Raw genomic sequence first — 23,589 nt, 5'->3', positions numbered from 1 at the left:
CACAAAACCAGCTCAGAAAGGATGATCTTGGGAGTTGTAGAAGCTTCGCTAGAGTGTGTTGATGACTTCCTTGTGTTTAAAAACAAAAATAAACAAAAAACTATAAAAAGGAGTTACAATAAAGTACCCAGCTGGGGGCTGGAAGGTTAGATCCTAAAAGCAGGAACATGTCTAACTCTGGAAAATGCCAGTTTCCTACATTTTAAGTCTTACATACTTGATTAACAATCATGTGTTCTGGGTTAGTGGAACTCTAGGATGTGAGGCGGGGGTCGGGGTGTGTGTGTGTAAGTGTGTGTAAATGTCTTTAAGGTTGAACAGAGCTCTAGAAACTGTTCAAATTTTAGCACTGGAAGGCAGAATCTCTAAAAAAAAAATCACTTATCTCATTATCGTGGAGTTTTCCATAAAAGGGAAGATAATAGTTTCCTGAGACCAAAGGCTTTGTAGTCAAACTGACTTTAGTATAAACAAGCATTGCCACCAGCTGGTTAAAAGGTAACGCAAACACTTACCCTCTGTGAGGTTTAGCTTCAATATAATGGAATTAATGATACTTATCCAGTAAGGTTTATGAAGATTAAAGTAACGTATGCATAGCACCTAGCACAGATTTCAGCCCATTGTGGACTCAGTAAATAACAATAATAATTTTATTCTGTACTGTTTTTTCACTAGTCCTCTCCCTAGGAACAAAGATTAAGAACTAGAATTGTTTATTACTGTTAACCTGTTGTCTGTTACTGTTAGCCTAATGGCATTGGATTTTTTCCTCCCCATTTAAATATGGAAAACATGAAAGGCACTGAGATTTCAATAGCAAATTCAACATTAAAGAACTTGTAATAAATTTACTATATTGACTCAATGCATAGAATTTAGAGCTACACAGGGGTAGGAACCTTTTATAGACTATTTTTAAGAAAGAAAATCAGGCATCTCTTAACTTGCTCCTCTAAATCAGGAGGTCATAAAAATCTCTAAAAAGAACTGCTTGCCATGAAGCAATTTGAAAAGACTTAGAATAAAACCCTAAGTCAGAATTTCTTCTTCCTGGAAGAGATTTCCTCACTGTGTTTGAATGTCTGGATAGTGTGGATTGCATACTTGGGGCAGCTTAAAAGTTTAATGTGCTCACAAATTATTAAGCTGCTATGTGTGTGAAGACTTCTCACGCACAGGCATGCATGATAACAGTCACGAGTTATGACGCTGAACCCCTGAATGTGCTCTCTGGATTTGGAAAATCTCCTGGGTCTCCAGAGAAGGTGGTCTCTGGCCAGTCAGACCCCTCACTCACTCCCACCAGCTCCTTAGGATGCTTCTGCCAGGCACTCAGGGTGATGCTGATGATAACGTTAACAATTACACACATTAAAAAAGCTAATATTTACTGAGCATTAACTGTCCACAGGCATTGTTTTAGGGCTTTGCTTGTAATAACACTTAATTATCACAGCAGTCCCATCACAATCCCCATCTTACAGATGAGGGACTTGAGATACAGAAAAAGTTCAGCAACTTGTACAAAAAACACAGAGGTGAGAATGAACACCAGGCGTGGAGTCAGAGCCCCAGACTCAACCCCTAGACAATATTAACTCAAAAGGATATTTAATGTATTTCTTTTCAAAAGTGGAACAAGAAAGTTCAGCTACGTGAATAATGCTCAATTGGGCCACCTATAGAAAAATTACAATCTTCAGAAATAGTGATTAAGGGACTTCCCTGGTGGCGCAGTGGTTAAGAATCCACCTGCCAATGCAGGGGACATGGGTTTGATCCCTGGTCCGGGAAGATCCCACATGCTGCAGAGCAACTAAACCCATGTGCCACAACTACTGAGCCTGTGCTGTAGAGCCCGCAAGCCACAACTAGTGAGCCCATGTGCCGCAACTGCTGAAGCCTGCACGCCTAGAGCCCGTGCTCCGCAACAAGAGAAGCCACCGCACTGAGAAGCCTGAGCACAGCAAGAATAGCCCCTGCCCTCCACAACTAGAGAAAGCCCACACAGCAGTGAAGACCCAACACAGCCAATTAAATAAAAAAAGTAAATTTAAAAAAAAAAGTGATTAAAATGGTGGCTTATATTTCCTCCAAAATTCATGGATTACTTTGGGTGCATCCCTGGTGAAATTAGTAGCAAAAAGATGAGAGAAAAAAAAGTAAACTCTGTGTAGAGGGATCCTTCTGGTCATCTTTGAGGTCATCTCATCTTTAAAACTTCAACAAGGTCTTGATCAAGGATGATGGAACCTAACCCAATTGTTTAATGACTTAATTTCTATGTTATGATTTTCAGGACCAGGGAAAGTAAATTACTCTCCTCTGGATCTGGAGGGCCAGGGTGAAAAAACTGAGAGGTTTTACATCAAATTACACTTTATGAAAACTAATGAAGCTAATTGCATTGAATAAATTCTGTAACGGAACCACCCAATTTGGTAGACACTAACCACATGTAGCCAGTCTGAGTTGAGAAGTGCTGGAAAAGTAAAATATACATTGGAGTTCAAGAACTTACACAAAAAGAACATGTAAATATCTCACTAGTAATGGCCTATGTTAGTTACATGTTGAAATGATAATATTTGGGTTATACTGGTTAAAAATGATATCAATAAATTTCACCTATTTCTTTTAACTTGTTTTAATGTGACTATTAAACATTTTTAACTCTGCAACTCACATTCTATTTCTATTGGGCAGTCCTGTTTTACAACACAATGTGCAATGTACAAACTGGGGACACTGATGATAGCTGCAACCCGATGGTGACAAAAGAACACCCACGTTGTGGGCACCCAAGCTAGGATTCCAAATGCTAGCCTATGTTTCAAGGGCTCTATGTGTGTTCTCTGAAGCAGGCAACTTGGAGGCCTATTGTTTGTTTGTTTGTCTGTTTTGGGGGTGGGGGGTGCTGCATTGGGTCTTCGTTCCTGTGTACAGACTTTCTCTAGTTGTGGTAAGTGGGAGCCACTCTTCATTGCGGAGCGCAGGCTTCTAAGTGCGGTGGCATCTCTTGTTGCGGAACACGGGCTCTAGGCATGTGGGCTTCAGTAGTTGTGGCTCGTGGGCTCTAGAGCGCAGGCTCAGTAGTTGTGGCACACGGGCTTAATTGCTCCATGGCATGTGGGATCTTCCCATACCCGTGTCCCCTGCATTGGCAGGTGGATTCTTAACTACTGCATCACCAGAGAAGTCCCGGAAGGCTGTTGTTAATCTCTGCTGATGCACAAGACGTGATAGTTTCAAAGAATGAGCCCTGCTCTAAGCCAAGGGGTAACAGGATTTATAAAGGTTATTTGAAATAAGTTTATCTTTCTTGTCTAATGAATGACAGATGATAATTGAAAAGCAAAAGTCTTTTCAAATGATTTAAGGCTTTAAAATTGTACTAATTTTATCTTCCTTTTGCCTCTAACTCTTGCTTATTTTGCTTTTCTTCTTTAAAAGAGAGAGCAAGTGAAATGTTTGGGGATTTTTCTCTTTCAGGCTGTTATAATTTATATTGATAGAAATGTGTCAATGCTTAATCCATATCTTGTTTCTTCTTGCTGTATTTGTCCATTTCTGCTCATAACTTATTCCTCCTGTGACTTTTTTCCTATCCCTATTCCCCACACTCTCAATTCTCTAAATAAAATGGATTTGAAAAAAATTTCTTATAGGAGATCTTGATAGTTTGCTTTAGTGGATCACAGGCTCCAAAGTTATCAAAACATTTAGACACTCTTCTTAAGTGACCATTCACTGACAGCTAGGCCAAGAACCATGATTATGAACCTAATTAAGATTTTTAAAAAATACACAAATGGCCCAATCTTTAAGTCTTGATATTAATTGAGGTTTGACACAATTAACAGTGACTGAGAACAGAACTGTGAGAAACAGGCAGAAAGACAGAAAGATACCCTGGCAACAGCAACTTCTTGGAGCAGGTATTATCCACCTTACCAGCAAGCACCTTATAGATTTCTGCTGGAATATGTCTGTTTGGAGAGAGAATTCACCGTGGAGTGCACACAACAAAGCCTTTTTTTAGAAAATGATGAGGGAGGACCACGTAGAGCTGTTTGATGGAGTGGTTTTACTTGGTACTATGGATAGACTGACATGTAGCTCTTTTTTTTTTTTTTTTCTTATTTCTCACTGATATGTAGTTGAGCATATTCAGATGAGAGAGAAGAGCAGCTTTGGGAAAACACCCAGGGTGGCAGCTCTCTGGAAGCTAACTCTAGGAAAAACCACAGAGGTGGCATTCTTTGCTTTGAGGCTCATCCTACAGACAACTGTCCTCTCACCATCAGCTATTTTTCTGCCTTCTTTCATTCTTTTTTTCCCTCTTAAGTGTCCACTGACTTCAAACTTTTCTCTGGAGGCCCCCAGCCCACCCACCATTACCACCATTATAGCTCTCCACACTCCTCAACATTCCAAATGTGTAGACTCCGTGAAACGTGACTAATCTGAGTTACATCCCCCCTGAATTCTTATCTCTACTAGGGAAAATGCGTGGGAATAACTTTTAACCAGATAAATTCTACTCTGCTAATTTTATCTTCCTCTTTTCCAAAGGACATAGAGATTGAACTGAGTAATAATCCAATACAGGTAAGGGTAAACCAGATGTCTACCAAGTTCTTTTATCATTAAAACAGGTATCGAAAGAGCACTTGGAGATCCACTCGATGAGAACCTGAGGTCACAGATCATTAAATTACCACTATTATATATTATTTGTTGGTTATATCACACCCAGCTTCTTTGAGTTAAAAGTTCTCATGAGTTGAAGAAGAGCCAAAGACATCTTTAACTTTATTCTTAACAAGAGGTAATAAAGTTTTCAATCTGAGATTCTTAAACACTGTAAAACTCATCCCTCAGTATGAGGACAAGCTAATTAACTGTGTCAATGAAACATCCCTTCCCTTTTGGAGAGTCAACTGGGGACCCATGGACTTTGAGCCCATTGTCAAATGGTGTGTGAAAGAGATCCAAGTTCAACAATAAATATAATCAACAATGCAATAGTTTTCTCCAGCCCTCAGGGCCAAGTGACCTGCATTTTAGCAAATTGATTTTGTTCATGCATTGTGTTTAGCCAAGCAATTGTTTCCCAGGATGTGCCTGAACCCACAGTTGCTCTGTCTATGAAATTCATGGTTGAGTTTTTCCAATTGCTGATTGCTAGTCCCATTGGCTTTAATAATAGTCACTTCCTTTGTCAGTAATGGCTTTTATATACAGTGCACAATCACAACTGTTCGATGTCACCCATAAGCATTTAATGAATTGTCCAATACAGCTATGAGAGTCGCTTATTTGGGACACAGCTAGGGGAAGCCTTACTGAGTTAATGGGATGATGTACCATGGCATTAGGCAAGGGGTTTCTCCATCCCCCACATGAGCTGTACGTGCTTTCTTGTCCAAGGACACATTTATGTCATCACCATAATCTTCATCAACTTGTCAAGATAATGGAGGGCCACTGAGTTCAGAGAAGGCCTCAAGTAATTCACGTAAACTTAAATAACAGAGATATAGAAAGGGTTTAGGAGCACCATATAATAAGATCTTCACGGAGAACCATAGAGAAAGGGCTTTATAAGAGATTCTGCCTTGGAAAGGATGGAGTCTGAACTCGATTTTGAGGGAGAGAAGACAGACGAATCCTCTGAAATAAGGTAAATTATTGAACAAAATGCATAAAGACAAATTCAGGACAGAGAGCTGGAGGAAGAGCAGATTAAGATAAACTCAGAAATGATAATCAAGGTTAGAAAGAAAGGAAGAGAAACTCTAGTGGCTGTTTTCATCAAATCCCATATCTGTAGTTGTTACAGACACGCACGTTTGGGTTTGGGGGAGGCAAGTTTCTTACCAGCTTTGACATGTGCCTACCGGATTTGCTTAGCAGTCAGACAAGGTTGATAATTACTTCACCAAGCCCTTCTGATGTGCCACAAGTTGCAGCCCTCCGTCCACTGATTTCTGACCAACAGACTTCATTCCATCAATGCTCCATTAAAACCTCAGATGGCAGATATCACCATGTCAGAATCTCACCCAACGTAGCTACGAATTAATAAATTGACCTTCTGAAAAGCAAGATGTTCTCTCCTTTTAAATTACGTAAGGACTAGTAGGGAATTTCAAGTTCCTCTATTTCAGTGCTCTGTTCTTTTAGGTATTCATTCACTTAAGAAAGATTTATTTACCCATGCTATACCAGGTTAGGTCCCTGTCCTCATGGCTTTACAGTGTAGTTGGAAATGCAGGCACTGAGTAATACAGTAATAAGTTATTTCAAGTGTGGTAAATGTCATGAAGGAAATAAACATGGACATATGACAGCCTTAACATGGAGGGGATAGGGGATCAGCTGTCTTAGATGAGGTGGGGGAGGATCTGCAAAAAGGACTCTTTGAGGAGGTAATACTTGGACTGACATCTGGGAGCAGGTATGAAGCCACATGAAGGGGAAGAGAAGATGGAAGAAGTTACAGGCAAAGAAAACAACCTGTGCAAAGTCCCTGAGGTGGGCACGAGAATTTGACAAAAGCAAGTGGTGAGAGAGAATGAGGCTAAGAGGAGCTGGGGAGCTGGGCAGACCCACTACTGAACTGAAGGAACTCACCCAGGGTCACAGCATTGCAAACAGGGAAGCAAGCAGGTGAAAGGGATGTTATAGATGAGCGGCATGCAGACTGGATGGAGGATACTGGGGACTAGTAATATTTGAGTGGTAGAGAGGAGAGGAGTAACCCATGAAATAGGCAAGGATCTCAAACTCAAATGCCTTCAAGAGCTAAGCAGGTGTCATTAAACAAGTGAGGCAAGCCAGGTAAGAGACACAGAGTGGTAGTGACCTAGAGAATGAGTAACATGCCTAATAGCATCCAGAGTCATTAAAAAATATGTTGCAGGCAAAATAAAGCATGTCATTAAAAGATTCTTCACAAGTAAAATAAAACACACATGAGGAGGCAAACAAAGCCCATGGAACCTCAATGGGCAACACTGTGCCGGAGGAAAAGCAGGAAGGAGGCTGGGAATGAGAAAACTCATTAGAGTGATCTCATATAAGTCAAGAAAGAGTTATACCTTATATTTCCATGAACTGAACAAGAAAGAATATATTTTATTAGGCAGTAACCCAAATGCTGTCATACTAACAACAACAAAAATGCTACACTATTTGTTACAGAACTTGCAGAACTTAAAAATGGAGGTAATCATCAAATGGCTACATATGTAAAGACAGGAATCACAGAACCATGTTGTTGATCCAAGAACTGGATGGAGAAGTCCTCCTGAGGAATCACGGCCAGCCACTCTGTGCTTGCATAGGTCCAGCGATGGGAAGCTCACCCCCTCGCAAGGCACTCTAAGTGTTCAGAAGCTTCTCCCAATTTGACCTGTTGTTATGTGGAACTGATACTTGCCTCCTCGATGCCTAAGAGTTCCCAATCTGTTCTCTGGAGCCACATAAAACATCTTTAATACCTTTTCTACCTGCCAGCCTTTTGATATTTAGAAACAGTGACCCTGTCACCGCCTTCCCTCTACAAGCCTTCCCTGCTTCAGACAACACATCTTCGCCTTCAGTGACTCCCCAGGTAACTGTTTCCAGGCTCTGTCATCCCAATCACCTTTCTGTGAACCTTCTCCGATTTGCCACCATCCCTCTTAAAACAGGGCCCAGGGAGAACACAACATTCCGAGCCAATTTATAACCTAGAGCTTCTCCAGGCATCATTTTCTATTTCTGCAGCAGTAGGAATACAATTACATTTTATGGAGCTCAGTCTCCTGCTGTCCCTGCTCCCACTCCCCACCCTCCCAGGCAGTCTGTTTGTTGTATTTCACGGAGAGATGCATAATCTGGAGTGAGGGCTCCCATCAGAATAAAGAATGCTGCCCCTGGTCACTCCATCATTTCTGATTAAGATCACTCAGTCTAATGTCCATTATGTCTTGTACCAGTAACACCTGTGCAATGCCTCATGTTTCTCATGATGCTTTCTAGACATTATCTTATTATGCACTCAAACGGCAGACATATTTTTGTACAAAGAGGAAGATGAATCTCAGAGTGAGCCGTTTAAGACAGAGGGAAGATTGGAAATCTGACCCTTGAAAAGAGGGCTGCATGGGGGCATCCAACGACCTGGCATCAAATCCATGTTCTCCATTCACCCACTGTTGCTGGTTTTTAAAAAAACAAAACTAATAATGGTAATGAGAACAGACACAGCTACTTATTAATAAATGCTTAGTATGTACCAATCATAATAACCTTTTCATGTACAGTATGTCATATATTCCATGCAACCATCTTCTGAAGTGTATATATTATATATCACCTGCATTGTAAAGAAAAGGGAATTAAAACAGAGGGTTTAAGTGACTTGTCCAATGTCGCACAGTTAGTAAGTGGCACTGGGGTTTGAACCTAATTCTGCCTGTCTGCAAATTTCAATATCTTCAGGTCTCATACCACCATCTCCCTTGGTGGGTACCTATGATTTAGCAATTAATCGGAAAAACAAACAAACAAACAAACTCCTTTAGCAATTACTTTTCCTGAGAAGCTTCTCCTATTAGGTAGGAGGTACAGACATGTGTGGTTTCACCTGTGGGGCTAGAAACACTGGGACAGCATGCACAAGAGGGCAAAAGAGTAAGATGGAGAGAAAGCCACACACCAACCTCGGCCTTGGACATTGTGTCTCAGACTGGGCTGAAACGTAGCCCTGCAGCTTCTCTCACAAGCACGTATGGAATATAAACAAGATTTCAAAGTGACAGTTCAGCCTAAGAAAAGTGTTTTCAAGCACTTTTCATTTTATCATTTTAGCAATATTCACTTGTATATAAATCATGTGCTAATTTATTCATTAAAATAGCCCGTACTTGGCAACATTTTATTAAGCTTAGTTTATGCTAATAGGATCAGTACTTGTATTTTTTCAAAACGCATCTCTTTATAATTACTCCATAATTCTGATTTTCTTCCAACTCGAACTAAGCCCTTACTAACCCCAAACTATATTCGACATCCAATGAAAATGAGTTCAGTTTAAAATATTATAGGGTATAGTTTTGAGAAAGCACAAATTTGGGAGAAAGCCTATTCCCAAACCTAGCCATGCATCAGAATCTCCTGGGGACTTTCTTATGCTCACACAATTACTGATTCTTATGTGCCTCTAAAATAGACTGGGTCAGTATCTCTAGGGAAAGGACCTCCTAGGAATTGAGATTTACAGCAATTGGTCCATAGATCAGCACTTAGGTACCAGTGATTAGAGCATGTCTATTCTACACAAGCCAGCTGCGGCCCTTGGAAAACACAGGATGCCTAAGACAGGGAGAGATGCCCCAACAACATGATCACTAGTCACCTCAAAGGATCCAGTGAGTCCCAGATAAATGAATTATAAGTCTCTTATTAATGGCTGACCTCTCATTCTTTATTTTCAGGGTCTGAGTAGCCATTTTAATACCCAGTTACTATAAAGAAACCCCATAAATACAAAAAAGATGCATAAAACTCTCTACAAATTAAAAAAAAAAAAGTTTCTCTCTGACTGATGGAAAGCAGGTGGGAATTATCACAGAGGTAGAGCCACATGACAAACAACCAAAATTGTAAAATGTACTTCAAATATCATTTTCAAAGGGTTAGAACAGGGGCGTCAAATAAATGGCTAAAATGGGTTCTCTCTCCTATTTGATACCTGTGGCAGACATTACTAATCAATCACAGCACTTTTCCTTGATGTATCCAGAAATAGCCTCAAAGCCCTTTCCAACCAAGCACTCCAGGGCCCCACTGCCATCAGATCAGCACTTACATGTGGGGAACATATATGCCCTTTCCTGGCTAAAAGAAGTAGTTAAACTGAAATTATCTTCTTATACTTTACACCAGCATATGCATTATAGGCTACACGCTCCACCCAGACATCTGAAGGTTCTCATGTAGACGAGGTCCTAGGAGCAGATCACCTGGCTCTTGCTGTTCATCTTTATAGTGGTTTCACATTTATATCTTTGGATGGAAGTAGTAAGTTAAATGCTAAATGCTTATGCCACAGGGATTACACTCATCGTTCAACCAACCTGGTTTCTGCTGACCCTAATTCAAAGTTCCATCCTGAATAAATGCTATTAGGAAAGACAAGCTGAGTTCCAAAGTGGTTTTGAAATTAAATGTAGTATTTGACTAAAAAAAAAAATCACATATCAATCTGCTTGATTTCCACTGGTGGCACTCTAGATTATCTCCTATGGAACTTCTTGGCTGTATCTGCATGGAAATGTTTAGTGCCCTGGTAAATGACAGGACAGAAATCACAAGGACACTTGGTTTCTGCCGGATTCCATTTGAAAAAGAAAATCATTGTAATTCATTTGTCTTCAGTTTCTGCAATGGCCATTCTTGGGTCCTTGGCCTCTATTGCCACTTCCCAAGTCTTATTGGGTAGAATCCCATTTAAGACCATATATTCAGGGTTCCTGGTTCATTAGGTTGATTTCATCACACTGCCAGCCCCTACGATCAAACAATAAGATCAGAGATAGCAGACCTACCTCATCATAGATGCTGTCATTCCTGTGAAAGTCTCCAGCCTTTCTTGGAAGAACGTGGATGTGAACATGCTGAAAAAGCACAACAAAGAAAGAATAAAATGTGATTATCCCCCCATATATTTCTAGACTTGACAGTGATGCTCTCATGGAGCCCAGTTACTCCACATTTGTTCCTGCAGGATTATTTTTCAGAGGAAGATGACGATTAGCTTCAGTAATCATATCTGAAAGCTGCAGTGAATAGAGAGGTACAAAACAAAAGAGGACAGTGTGGTGGCATATGTGAGAGTTTGAGGGAAATGCCAGTGTTTCAGGGGCTCTGGAATTATTCATAGCTGTCAGTCTTGGTTGTATTTAGCCAGGGCTTTGAAATGACAGCACATCTTAAAAGGTGACCGTAGCGACTCTGAAACTGACAAGAAATAAGAATTGGCTAACAGAGAACTGCATAAGGAAAGAGCAGATTTGCAAGAGTAGAAGGGAGCATGGACCAAGTTACAGAACAGGGCTGCAAATAGTCATCATATAATAGTAACATAAACATTTCTCACTTATTAAGTGCTGAGTTACTATGATAAGAAAGCTCTGTGCTTGGCTTTTATCTCATTTAATGATCTGAATAATCCCCTGAGGCAAGTTCTACCATGATCTTCACTTTACAGATGAGGAAATCTACACTCAGAGAGGTCAGGGCTCCAGAGGAATTGGTAGAGTCAGCACAGGAAGCTGGCCTGTCTGGCTCTTACCCCCACGTTCTTCATTGGCACATAACACTGCTTCTGTGAAGTTAGTCTTTTAAAAAGCCCATTTCTCTAGTCTACTAAAGCACCCAGGTAATATACATAGTGATGCTATTATGCAGAGACCATGAATCAAGGCACACAGCATATCTAATCCAATATATCCTTCAAGGCTAAACTGCCATTTGAAAGTTTTATTTTACAAATAGCCTCTATTGTAGCTCAGCTGAAGTTAAACCTCACTCCTGCCCTTGAGCTATGTTCCCTCGATTATTACAAACCAGGGGGAGCAATGTGAAAAGGAAAAGCCTAAACGTGGAGAGGCAGACAAAGAATCAAACCCAGTCTCTGATCACGCCCCCCCTTCTTGATTACAGCAATTAGGCTCCCAGCCTCCAAGCCTCCAAAGGGCCTCCGGAAAAATGTGAGATTAAGTGTCCCCGTGGCTTTGCTGCGGCTTTGCTGCACGAGGAGGGGAAAATGATATGCTATTAAAGCAGAGACAGGGAACAAGGCGGTCCAAAGTGAATGAAGCAAAGAGGAGCTTCACGTCAGCCCCTGAGCACATGGTCCCCAAAGAGTGACATGTTTTTCCCAGAATATTCTCCAGTTAATGATGAAGCCAGCCATAGATTCCTCAGCAACTGGGATGAGTACACGCCTAAGTCACAAAAACACTATGTGAGCAGTGGGAGATAGGGCGAAAAAAACAAACAGGGAAAAACACATCACAAACTACCCATGGAACCAAATTCTTAGAAGGAAGCAGTACAGGATGAAGTGACTGATTGACATACATGGGCTAGTTGACTTAATAGCAAAATCGGAAAAATGCCACAGTACATGGAAATAGCCTAGCATTAAAAGAAGGCATACTGAATCTTTACTTCCCAAACCTGCACCTATCCTTTCCCCCTTCCTTCTTCCCTCTATTCTTCCATTTCTCCTTCTTTCTTTCCTTCCTCCCTCCCTCCTTTCCTTCCTTTCTTCCTTCCATCCATCCATCCATCCATCCATCCATCCATCATTTCCCTTGGACTTTCTAATAATCAGGTATTCCAGACCAGTGTTCTAAAGCCAAATTGCCTAATGCAAATCCTGGACCTACCACTCACTAGCTGTGTGGTCTTGCCTCATAAGGCCTGTATCTCAGTATCCTCAACTGTAAGGGGGACTGAAATCGTTTCAACCTCACAGAGTTGTTGAGAGGATCAACTCTGTTAACCATGTCCTCAGCAGGTTGCTCGATACACAGTTAATACTCAACACACGTAACTGCAGTAGCATTACTCTTACTTTTTATTTATGTTTATTTATTTATTTTTAACCAGCAGACAGAAATCACATTCAGGGGTTGGTTCCCACACCAGTAGCAAAGATATTTAAGAAGCTCTTTGAATGGGACATGGTTAATGTTACTCAGTTGCTAAAGCTAAATTCTGTTGCTTTGACTAGTGGTTCTCAAGTCTGGGCATGCACCCAGGGCTTGGTGAAACACAGATCACCAGGCCCCTAAAATTTGCATTGCTAACAAACTCCCAGGGATATCAGTGTTGCTGGTCCAGGGCCATACTCTGAGAACCACTGGTTCACAGGATCCATCTGGTTCCTGACCTCCTCTCCTGAAAATGTGCTAATGTAAGCACCAAGGTCACTCCCTGTTTTGCCTGTCCTATTGCATGATGGGAGACCTATTACTGAATGCTTCCTTGACTTCCCGCTCCCTGGTCATCCTCTGTGCCTTGTCCTTATGCATATGCCTGTTCTTGTCCACTAATGATATACGGGTGGCTGTGAACTTACATTAGGGAAGCCTCCTGGGTCCAGGCCCTTCCCCTGCCTCTTTTTCTTTACCTTGCTCTCCTGGGTTTAGTGTTCAGGGCTATCACTGCAGGCTCTGTTACCACCCAGTCCTAGAAATGCCACTCTCGATCATTGGTAACCACTTTAAATTCACCGAGGCACTGATGACAGCAAACCCCTCACCATATAGGTAATCTTCCCCAAGCGCATAGATCTCAACCCAGCCTGATAGCTTGACGTAAGTTTTTAAGTGATGGACTGATCACAAGATCCTGACAACCCACTCAACCTCTCAGAAAAGGGAAGTCATCATAAAGCCAGCTCAAAACCTTGCTGTTGTGAAGGAATACTATCGCCATGGCCTTCCAACAGAATGCCATTCTCATAAAACCCCCATGAACAGCACATACGGAGATAATTTGACATAATTCATTCTTAGTGGATTCACATTGAGCTTTGGTGATCACAACTGACTTTTTTAAGTGCTAACAAAACCTCTAATTAAATTTTGCAGTATAGCTGCTTGCATTGGAAGAGTATTTTAAAACATCCATGATGCACTACATACCAAAAAAGTTTTCATTGTCAACTAAAATTCCACAATGCTCACTGGTGTGGTGTCAGAGAAAACCCACTCGAAAGACACATGGTTAAATTTGTTCAATTAGCAATCCAGAAACTTATTTAATTATGGAGATCTTCGCTCTTTATTCATATAACATCTGGTTACATTTTCCTAATATTTATATTTATTCATGCAAAAATATTTAACACACGGTGCTAGTCTAGAAACCAGGGATATAGTAATAAATAAGACAAAGTTCCTCCCTCCATAGAACTACACTGCAATGGGCGATGCAGCAAATAAATAAGAAAATAAATATGCATTTTAATTTCAGGTGGATATAAGTGTTCTGCAAAAAAATCTAGTGGGCAGAGCTAAAAATTCAGAATTGGGACACAAACATTTGAAGTTCGGGAAGAGAAGAAGTAGGAATCAGATTAAGGATACAGCAGAGAAGGAGGCATATCAAGAGAGGGTAAGTCCTTGGGGCTTCACTGGTGGTGCAGCGGTTAAGAATCCGCCTGCCAATGCAGGGGACACGGGTTCAATCCCTGGGTGGTGGAGATCCCACATGCAGCGGAGCAACTAAGCCCGAGTGCCACAACTACTGAGTCTGTGTTCTAGAGCCTGCGAGCCACAACTATTGAGCCCACGCGCCTAGAGTCAGTGCTCCTCACACACCTGCGCTCCCCAACAAGAGAAGCCACTGCAGTGAGAAGCCCGTGCACCACAACAAAGAGTAGCCCCCACTCTCTGCAACTAGAGAAAGCCCACAGGCAGAAACGAAGACCCACTGCAGTCAATAAATAAATAAATTTATTTAAAAAAAAGAGAGAGAGGGAAGAAAAGATGACGGTGAAGTAGAGGGACGTGGAATGCATCCCTCTCCACAGATGCATTGGGAATGCACCAAAAGAAACAATAATTCCCACAGAGAACCAACTGAACACCAGCAAATGACCTCGGACACCAGAAAGGACCACAAGGATCCCGACATAACCGGTAGCGAGGTATCTACGACAGCTCAAAGAGGGTGAAGCAGCTGAGCTGTGGCAGCAGGGAGGCTGCCGAGAACAAAAACAAACCCGGAGAGAGGCCCAACTCTGAGACACTCTGTTTACACCTGAGCCACCAGCATCCCTCTGCAACAGGCACCTCCAAGCCCAAACGAAACGACAGAGCGCCACTGCTCACTCACACCGAGGGGAAGGAGCCACTAGAGTACCCTCTCCCTCCCCACACACCAACGCTTACAGATAAACAATAAAGGAAGCTCTGCTAGTCGCAGAATAATACAAAAAACCCAAGGCGAGTAGAAAGACACTTATAGCCGAGACTCTAAGGAAACAGAAATATTAGTATCAATTCTATTGAACTGGTCCATTCTGGGATCAGTTCTAGTTTTGTTTTGTTGTATTTCTTCATTAATTACGAATTTAGTCCTAAGGGATCTACAAGTTCTATAACATATTTTTTTATTCTATTTTTATTTTTAGCCATTTTATATACTCTATTTCTGGTTAAGTTTTTGGTAGTACGGACTATATATTTCTCCTACCTTCTTTTCATCTCTATCTTTTACACATTTCTATTCTTTTCTTTTTATTTGCATATTTCCAGTCATACTATGTTCTTCTGTTCCCCTGTCTTCCATTCATTTTTAGTTTATTTTATCTTAACATACTTATAAGCAACACTATCGATCTGCTCAGACTCCTTGCTCTATTCTCCAGATGACACACCGCTTTGGTATTTAACATTACATTTTTGTCTTTATCTTAGTTCTTAGTAAAACAGTCTAATTTCATTCTGAGAATCTCCATTCTATATGGTGGTACTCTAGCTCTTTTTTATATTTGATCCTAGCTTTCAATATCTCCCTGGATTTGTGTTTGTATGTGTAAGGTGTTATTTGTTTGTTTGTTTTTGCTTTTGTTTCTGTTTTGCTCTGTTTTGGTTTTCAATTTCTGTTGGGTTTCTCTTTGAATATCTGATAGCATACTGGGGTTCTGTCAGGTCTTTCTAGTGCCTTATGTCCTATTGGATTCAGTAATTGTTTGACTTATACATGTATGTGTTAACTAGACTTAGTATTTGTTTGAACCAACACTCGGCCATTAGTCTGGGGCTTGGACAGTCTTCTAAAAACCCCTCTACTGCCGGGACAAGCAACCCCAGAAGTTTGGACTACCATGAGGAAACAAAGAAACACCATGCAGGCAAAGGAGCAGGAAAAAACCCACAAGACCAAATAAGAGGAAATAGGGAATATGCCTGAAAAAGAATTCAGAGTAATGATAGCAAAAATGATACAAAATCTCAATAACAAAATAGAGAAAGTACAAGAAACAGTTCATAAGAACTCAGAAGAACTAAAGAACAAACAAACAGCAATGGATAACAAAATAACTGAAATTAAAAATACTCTAGATGCTTTAACCAGCAGAATGACTGAGGCAGAAGAACAAATAAGTGAGTTGGAAGATAGAATGGGGGAAATAACTGCCACAGAGCAGGAAAAAGAAAAAAGAATAAAAAGAATACAAGACAGTCTCAGAGACCTCAGTGATAACATTTAGCATACCAACATTTGAATCATAGGCATCCCAGAAGAAGAAGAAAACAAGAAAGGGTCTGAGAAAATATTTGAAGAGGTTCTAGTGGAAAACTTCCCCAACATGGGAAAGGAAGCAATTAACCAAGTCCAAGAAGCACAGAGAGTCCAATACAGAATAAACCCAAGGAGAAATACACCAAGGCACATATTAATCAAACTAATGACAAGTAAACACAAAGAAGAAATATTAAAAGCAGCACGAGAAAAGTAACAAATAACATCTAAGGGAAAACCCATAAGGATAACAGCTGACCTTTCTACAGAAACTCTGCAGGCCAGAAGGGAATGGCAGGATATACTGAAAGTCCTGAAAGAGAAAAACCTACAGCCAAGAATACTCTACCCAGCAAGAATCTCATTCAGATTCAAAGGAGAAATCAAAAGCTTTCCAGACAAGCAAAAGTTAAGAGAATTTAGCACCACCAAACCAGCATTACAACAATTGCTAAAGGAACTTCTCTAAGGAGGAAACACAAGAAAAGGAAAACACCTACAAATACAAACCCAAAACACTTAAGAAAATGGTAATTGGAACACACATGTCAATAATCACCTTAAATGTCAATGGATTGAATGCTCCAACCAAAAGAGACAGACTGGCTGAATGGATACAAAAACAAGACCCTTACATGTGCTACCATGTTCTTGGATTGGAAGAATCAACATTGTGAAAATGACTATCCTACCCAAAGCAACATACAGGTTGAACACAATCCCTATCAAATTACCAATGGCATTTTTCACAGAACTAGAGCAAGAAATCTTACAATTTCTATGGAAACACAAAAGACCCCGAACAGCCAACGCAATCTTGAGAAGGAAAGACGGAGTTGGTGGAATCAGGCTTCCTGACTTCAAACTATACTACAAGGCCATAGTGATCAAGACAGTATGGTACTGGCACAAAAATAGAAAGGAAGATCAATGGAATAGAATAGAGAACTCAGAGGTAAGCCCAAACACATATGGGCATCTTATCTTTGACAAAGGTGGCACGGATATACAATGGAGAAAAGACAGCCTCTTCAATAAGTGGTGCTGGGAAAGTTGGACAGCTACATGTAAAAGAATGAAATGAGAACACTTCCTAACACCATACACAAAAATAAACTCAAAATGGATTAAAGACCTACATGTAAGGCCAGACACTATAAAACTCCTAGAGGAAAACATAGGCAGAACACTCTATGACATCCATCAAAGCAAGATCCTTTTTGACCCACCTCCTAGAATCATGGAAATAAAATCAAGAATAAACAAATGGGACCTCATGAAACTTAAAAGCTTTTGCACAACAAAAGAAACCATAAACAAGACAAGAAGGCAACCCTCAGAATGGGAAAAAATAGTTGCCAACGAAACAACAGACAAAGGATTAACCTCCAAAATATACAAGGAACTCATGCAGCTGAATACCAAAAAAGCAAATAACCCAATCCACAAATGGGCAGAAGACCTAAAGAGACATTTCTCCAAAGAAGACATACAGATGGCCAAAAAATACATGAAAAGATGTTCAACATCACTCATCATCAGAGAAATGCAAGTCAAAGCCACAATGACGTATCACCTCCCACTAGTCAGAATGGCCATCATCACAAAGTCTGGAAACAACAAATGTTGGAGAGGGTGTGGAGAAAAGGGAACTCTCCTGCACTGTTGGTGAGAATGTAAGTTGGTACAGCCACTATGGAAAACAGTTTGGAGGTTCCTTAAAAAACTACAAATAGAACTACCATATGATCCAGTAGTCCCACTAAGGGGCATACACCCAGAGAAAACCATAATCCCAAAAGAAACATGTACCATAATGTTTATTGCAGCACTATTTACAATAGCCAGGACATGGAAGCAACCTAAATGCCCATCAACAGATGAATGGATAAAGAAGATGTGGCATATATATATACACTGGAATATTACTCAGCTATAAAATGGAATGAGATGGAGCTATATGTAATGAGGTGGATAGACCTAGAGTCTGTCATACAGAGTGAAGTAGGCCAGAAAGAGAAAGACAAATATTGTGTGCTAACTCATATATACGGAATCTAAAAATGGTACTGATGAACTCAGTGAGAAGACAAGAACAAGGACACAGATGTAGAGAATGGACTGGAGGACACAGGGTTGGCGGGGCGGGGGGCTAAAGGGAAGCTGGGATGAAGTGAGAAAGTAGCATAGACATATATATATACTACCAACTGTAAAAGAGATAGCCAGTGGGAAGTTGCTGTATAACAAAGGGAGTTCAACTCGATGATGGATGATGCCTTAGAGGACTGGGATGGGGAGGATGGTGGGGAGTCGCGGGAAGGAGGGAATACGGGGATATGTGTATAAATACAGATGATTGACCTTGGTGTACCTCAAAAACTGGTACAAGAATGTAAAGCAATTATATTCCAATAAAGAAAATATATATATATAAGGTCCAAAAAAAAAAGAGAGAGAGAGGGTAAGTTATCAAATTGATGGAAGAGGGAATTTCAAGAAGGGTATAAGAAACAGAATCAGCACTGTTGAAAGCTTGAGCTGGTTTCAATGAAAATGGAGAATAAAACAACTAAAAAGCACATGACAAGCTCAACATCATCAATCATTAGTAAAATGAAAATAAAGATCACACTGAGACATCACTTAGCAGTCAACAGCATGGCAATATGTAAGAAGAAAATAACAAGTGTGGATGAGAATGTGGAGAATCAGAACATTCATAGGCTGTTGGTGGAAATGTAAAATGATGCCGCTGTCTTGGAAAATCATTTGGCACTTCCTCAAAAAGTTAAACACAGAGTTACCATATGATTCAGGATTCTCCTCCTAAGTATGTACCCAAAACATCTGAAAACGCATCCACACAAAAACTTGTACATGAATATTTATAGCAGTATTATTCATAATAGCCAAACAGGGAAAACAACCCAAAAGCCCATCAAGTAGTAAATGTATAAACAAAATGTGGTATAGCCAGACAATGGAATATGATTTGTCCATAAAAAGGAATGAAGTACTGCTAAGTGAAAGAATTATGCTAAGTGAGTTATGCTAAGTGAAAGAAGCTAGACACCAAAGGCCAGATATTGTATCATTCTGTTTATATGAAATGCCCAGTATAGGCAAATTCTTAGAAATAGAAAGTAAATTGGCAGTTGCCGGGGGGATGGGGAGTGACTGCTAAAGGACATGACATTTCTTTTAGGGATGATAAATTTATCCTAAAATTAGATAGTTACGATGGTTGCACAACTTTGTGAATATACTAGAAAAACATGAAACTGTATACTTTAAAGAGAGGGAATTTTATGGTATGTGAATTATATTTCCATAAAGCTCTTATTAAAAAAAAAGCTGCAGTGGATTTAAGAGAGAGTAGAAGGTGAAGAAAAGGAGATACATGAGCAGAATAACGTTTCTAAGGAAAAGGAGTTTTGCAAAGAAATCCATGGCAGTAGTTGCAGAGGAGGGAGGAAATAGCCTGTGAGGAAATACAGGTTTAAGTTTCCCGAATCTACTAGTTTCTACAGTTATTATTATTGTCCTTCGTAGTGGTAATTGTTGTTAATATTTATTGAAAGATCACTACATACCAGTCGCTGGGCTTATTCACATCGTTACGCCAATCAATCCTTATAATACTGTCTAGAGATCGTTAACAAATGCATCACCATCTCCAAGAGACAAAACAGACCAAAGAGGTTAAACAACATGGCCAAGCTCCTGCAGGGAGTGATCAGGAGCTGAGATCTGAACCTGAGTTTGTCATCAGACACTAGGGCATCTGCTCTTCACCACCAAGTGACACCACCTCTCAGGAAGCCACCCTGCCTCTCCAGAATCCAAATACAGGGACACCTCCTCGCCATGGCTTCTTGATGCCTCTGCCAACTCCATGGTTTCTCAGTAATGTCTTTGATCACATCTGTAAGTTCTTTCAGACTTGCATCCCTCAGGGGATAGAACCTGCCTTTGCCCAGACTTCAATTCACTTAAAGCAAGGATGTTATCTCCTAAGTCCCATTTCCATCATATGTCTCCCTAGTTCAAAGTCATGCCAGTCATAACATAGATTAACCAAGTTTTTCAAAGTTTTTTTTCCTCTCATTTATTAACATGATGTAGTTTACACCAAGCAGTAGATCCATCCTTTTCTGGCTCATCTGCTTGAGTAAATCTTAGCTTTAAAAGTCCTTTCTGTTATCTTTTTCTCCAAATGTAGGATCTCTCTGAGCTTTAATACCTTAACAGTACTTTTATAGGTCGCACCTCCTTTGCACTTCCTGTGTGTCTCCTTCCATCCTTTTGAACACATCTACTTTACCCTATACTCACATGAGGATGGTCAGTGTAGTCACACTGATGTGTTTTGTCCTTGTCAGAATATATTCTAATTTGGTTATAAGGGATAAAATCATGGTGGGGGAAAGGGCAGGGAAGACTAGAGATAGAGAGCTACCCCACTCCATAACTAGGGTCCGGCAATCTCCACCAGTTGTCCCATCATGAACCCCTCTCTCTTAGATCAATGAGTTATCATAGAAAGCAAGTCTGATTCTAAAGAATAACAGCAACACAGCTCTGGGAGGCAGAAAATGGCCCCTCCAGTATGTCCATAACCTAATCCCAGAGCTGGTGAATATGATAGGTTGTATGGCAAAGGAGAATTACGGTTGCAGAAGGATTAGCGTTGCCACCAGCTGACCTTAACACAGGGAGAGTATGAATGACCCTGAATTATCCACCGGCACCCAATGTAATCACAAGGGTCCTTAAAAGTGGAAGAAGCTGAACATCACCAAAATGTAAACTTTGTCCTTCAAAGGATACAGTCAAGAAAGTGAGAAGTTAATCCACGGAAAGGGAGAAAAATTATTTCGCAAATCATCCATCTGATAAGGGACTTGTATCTAGAACATGTAAAGAACTATGACAACTCAGTAATAAAAATACAAAAACCCCGACTAAAAAAAATGGGCAGAGGATGAATAGGCATTTCTCCAAAGAAGATGCATAAATGGCCAATAAGCATAGGAACGGAGTTAGAAGACCATCCCCTCAAAACAACTTCACAGGAGCCTGCCTCTCTCCCTCCCTCCCTTTCTTCTTTGTTTTCCCCCCTTAGAGACAGAAAAGAATACGTAAAACCAGCCAAAATCAGATTCCCCAGCATGAAACATACTACTAGGGAGGGGCCATATCACTTACTGTCCAAAGGGGCACTTTTGCGAGAAAGGAGGCATCGCTCACCCCTACACTGGCCTGTTTGTAATTACTGACGTCCCCAACTTACGATGCTTCTACTCAAAATTCTTTGACTTTACGATGGTGTGAATGCCATATGCGTTCAGCAGAAATCATACTTTGAATTTTGAATTTGGATCTTTTCCCAGGCTAGCCACACGCGGTTCCTGACTCTCTCGTGACGCGGGGCAGTGGCAGCCGCCACAGCTCCCAGGCAGCCACTGGATCACAAGGATAAACAAGGGATGCACTGACAACCCCCTGTACCTGGACAACCATTCTGTTTTTCACTCTCAGTGTAGCACTCAATAAGATCCACGAGCTATTCAACACTTCATTATAAAATAGATTTCGTGTTAGGCGATTTTTCCCAGCAGTAGCTGAATGTACGTATTCTGAGCACATTTAAGGCAGGCTGACTAAGCTATGATGTTCTATAGCTCAAGTATGTTAAATGCATTTTCACCTCAATGATATTTTCAACTTACAGTGGGCTTATTGGGATGCAACCCTGTTGGAAGCTGAAGAAGATATGTACAGGTCTAAACCCAGACTGTTTCAGATAAACCAGGGCATACATTCACCCAAATATTAGTTATTTAATTGGGAAGGATGATAGCATAATTCAATTGGGATTTGACATCCCCTCAACCTGGCTTAGAATCACAGATCTGCCACTTTGACCCGTTTGGTGACCTTGGACCATTTACTCGCTCTCTGTAAGCCTCAGTTTCCTCATCTAGTGTGATGGAGACAGCAACAGTTCCTCTGTCATGGTGTTTTGGTGAGAATGTGATGATGCATATACAGTGTTATGCAGATAGTAGCATATAATGTTCTCACGTAAATGGCAGCAAATGTTATGATTGACAATAACTTAAACATGGGTGGATGAATGGTGTGAAAGTACTACAGATGTGGAAGTAAAGATTTTTACCTTGTGAGAAGGAAATAATTAAATGACAAGTCTGTGTTTTCTCTATAGAAAAGAAGTGGACTAAATTCGGGGGATTCTTCAAATAACAGATGAAATAGCCCACATCTCTGTAGACACCAGGCCGGCATCACTCCTATTGTTCAAATGACAGCATCAGAGTAGTGGGTGATGCATTTATTTCCACGTCTCTGTTACTGTCAGAGAGGAAACAAACGTTCCTCTGTCCTTCTAGGTTCTTCTGACTGCTCTAAGAATTAAACTGGCATACGATAGATTAACAGGAGAAAATCAAATTTAATATTGCGCATATGGGAACCCCATATATATGAGCAGTTCAGAGACAGAAAAGTAAAATGAGGTACATATGCTGTCGTGAGCTAAGGAATGTAATACGGGTCTGAGGCTTCCAAGGACAGGAGGGTCATTCACAGGATGATAAGAAGAGCAAAGTTTGGTAATTAGATGTCTGTCCTGCCTTATAGATGGGGACATTTAGATAAACTTTATCTCTGGTAATAACTCTTCTTCTGGGAAAAATCCCCAATTGAAATTCTTCTAGGTAAAGCAGTTTCTCTTGAGCCCACAGGGTCTCTATTGCCTTTAGCTCAACACAATCCATGTGCCAAAGTGCACATCTTGGGGAGGTCTGTTCTGAACGCTTACATTACCTAGATTATATACTGAAGCCTCTAGAAGAGAATCCTGGGACTTCTTTTTGACATAGTAAATGGTTCTAGTTGAAGAAGAAAGGGTGTTCTGCCCTTTAGAAGTCAGGGAGAGGTAGGAGGTAGACACCAAAAATCTATAGAGAGTTAGAATCTACTGGAGGAAACCAAAGGAGTAGAAAACTAGAGGCAAGATAATGGGAAGGGAGACTGTGTTAATGCCTCATGCCCAGATTTTTCTCTCCACATGGCGGTAACTCTACCACCATTCTTCCCTTTAATTCACTTAGTAAAGCAAAATGGAAGAAGCCACTTGAAATGTAATTGTCTCTTGCTGCCCCCGTTTGAGTCTATTACACAAACAGTTAGGGAGATTTCTCATTTTGTTCTGTTTATTGCGGTAGGGTTAAAAAAGAA

General features: G+C 40.6%; 1 protein-coding gene across 3 annotated transcripts in view; it reads right to left on the bottom strand.

Moving 5' to 3' along the window:
- Positions 1–23,589, bottom strand: part of FHIT (fragile histidine triad diadenosine triphosphatase) — a 1,404,433-nt gene that overhangs the window by 175,889 nt on the left and 1,204,955 nt on the right. For all 3 annotated transcript variants that reach the window (XM_057705524.1, XM_057705526.1, XM_057705525.1), the window contains exon 7: positions 10,605–10,673. In XM_057705524.1, coding sequence (XP_057561507.1) covers positions 10,605–10,673 — 69 coding nt within the window. The remainder of the gene's footprint in view (positions 1–10,604; positions 10,674–23,589) is intronic.

Source organism: Hippopotamus amphibius, chromosome 13 (assembly GCF_030028045.1).
Source record: "Hippopotamus amphibius kiboko isolate mHipAmp2 chromosome 13, mHipAmp2.hap2, whole genome shotgun sequence".
NCBI classification, from domain to species: domain Eukaryota; kingdom Metazoa; phylum Chordata; class Mammalia; order Artiodactyla; family Hippopotamidae; genus Hippopotamus; species Hippopotamus amphibius.
Note: the sequence above shows the minus strand (reverse complement) of the source record. Positions and strands in the feature narration are given on the sequence as shown.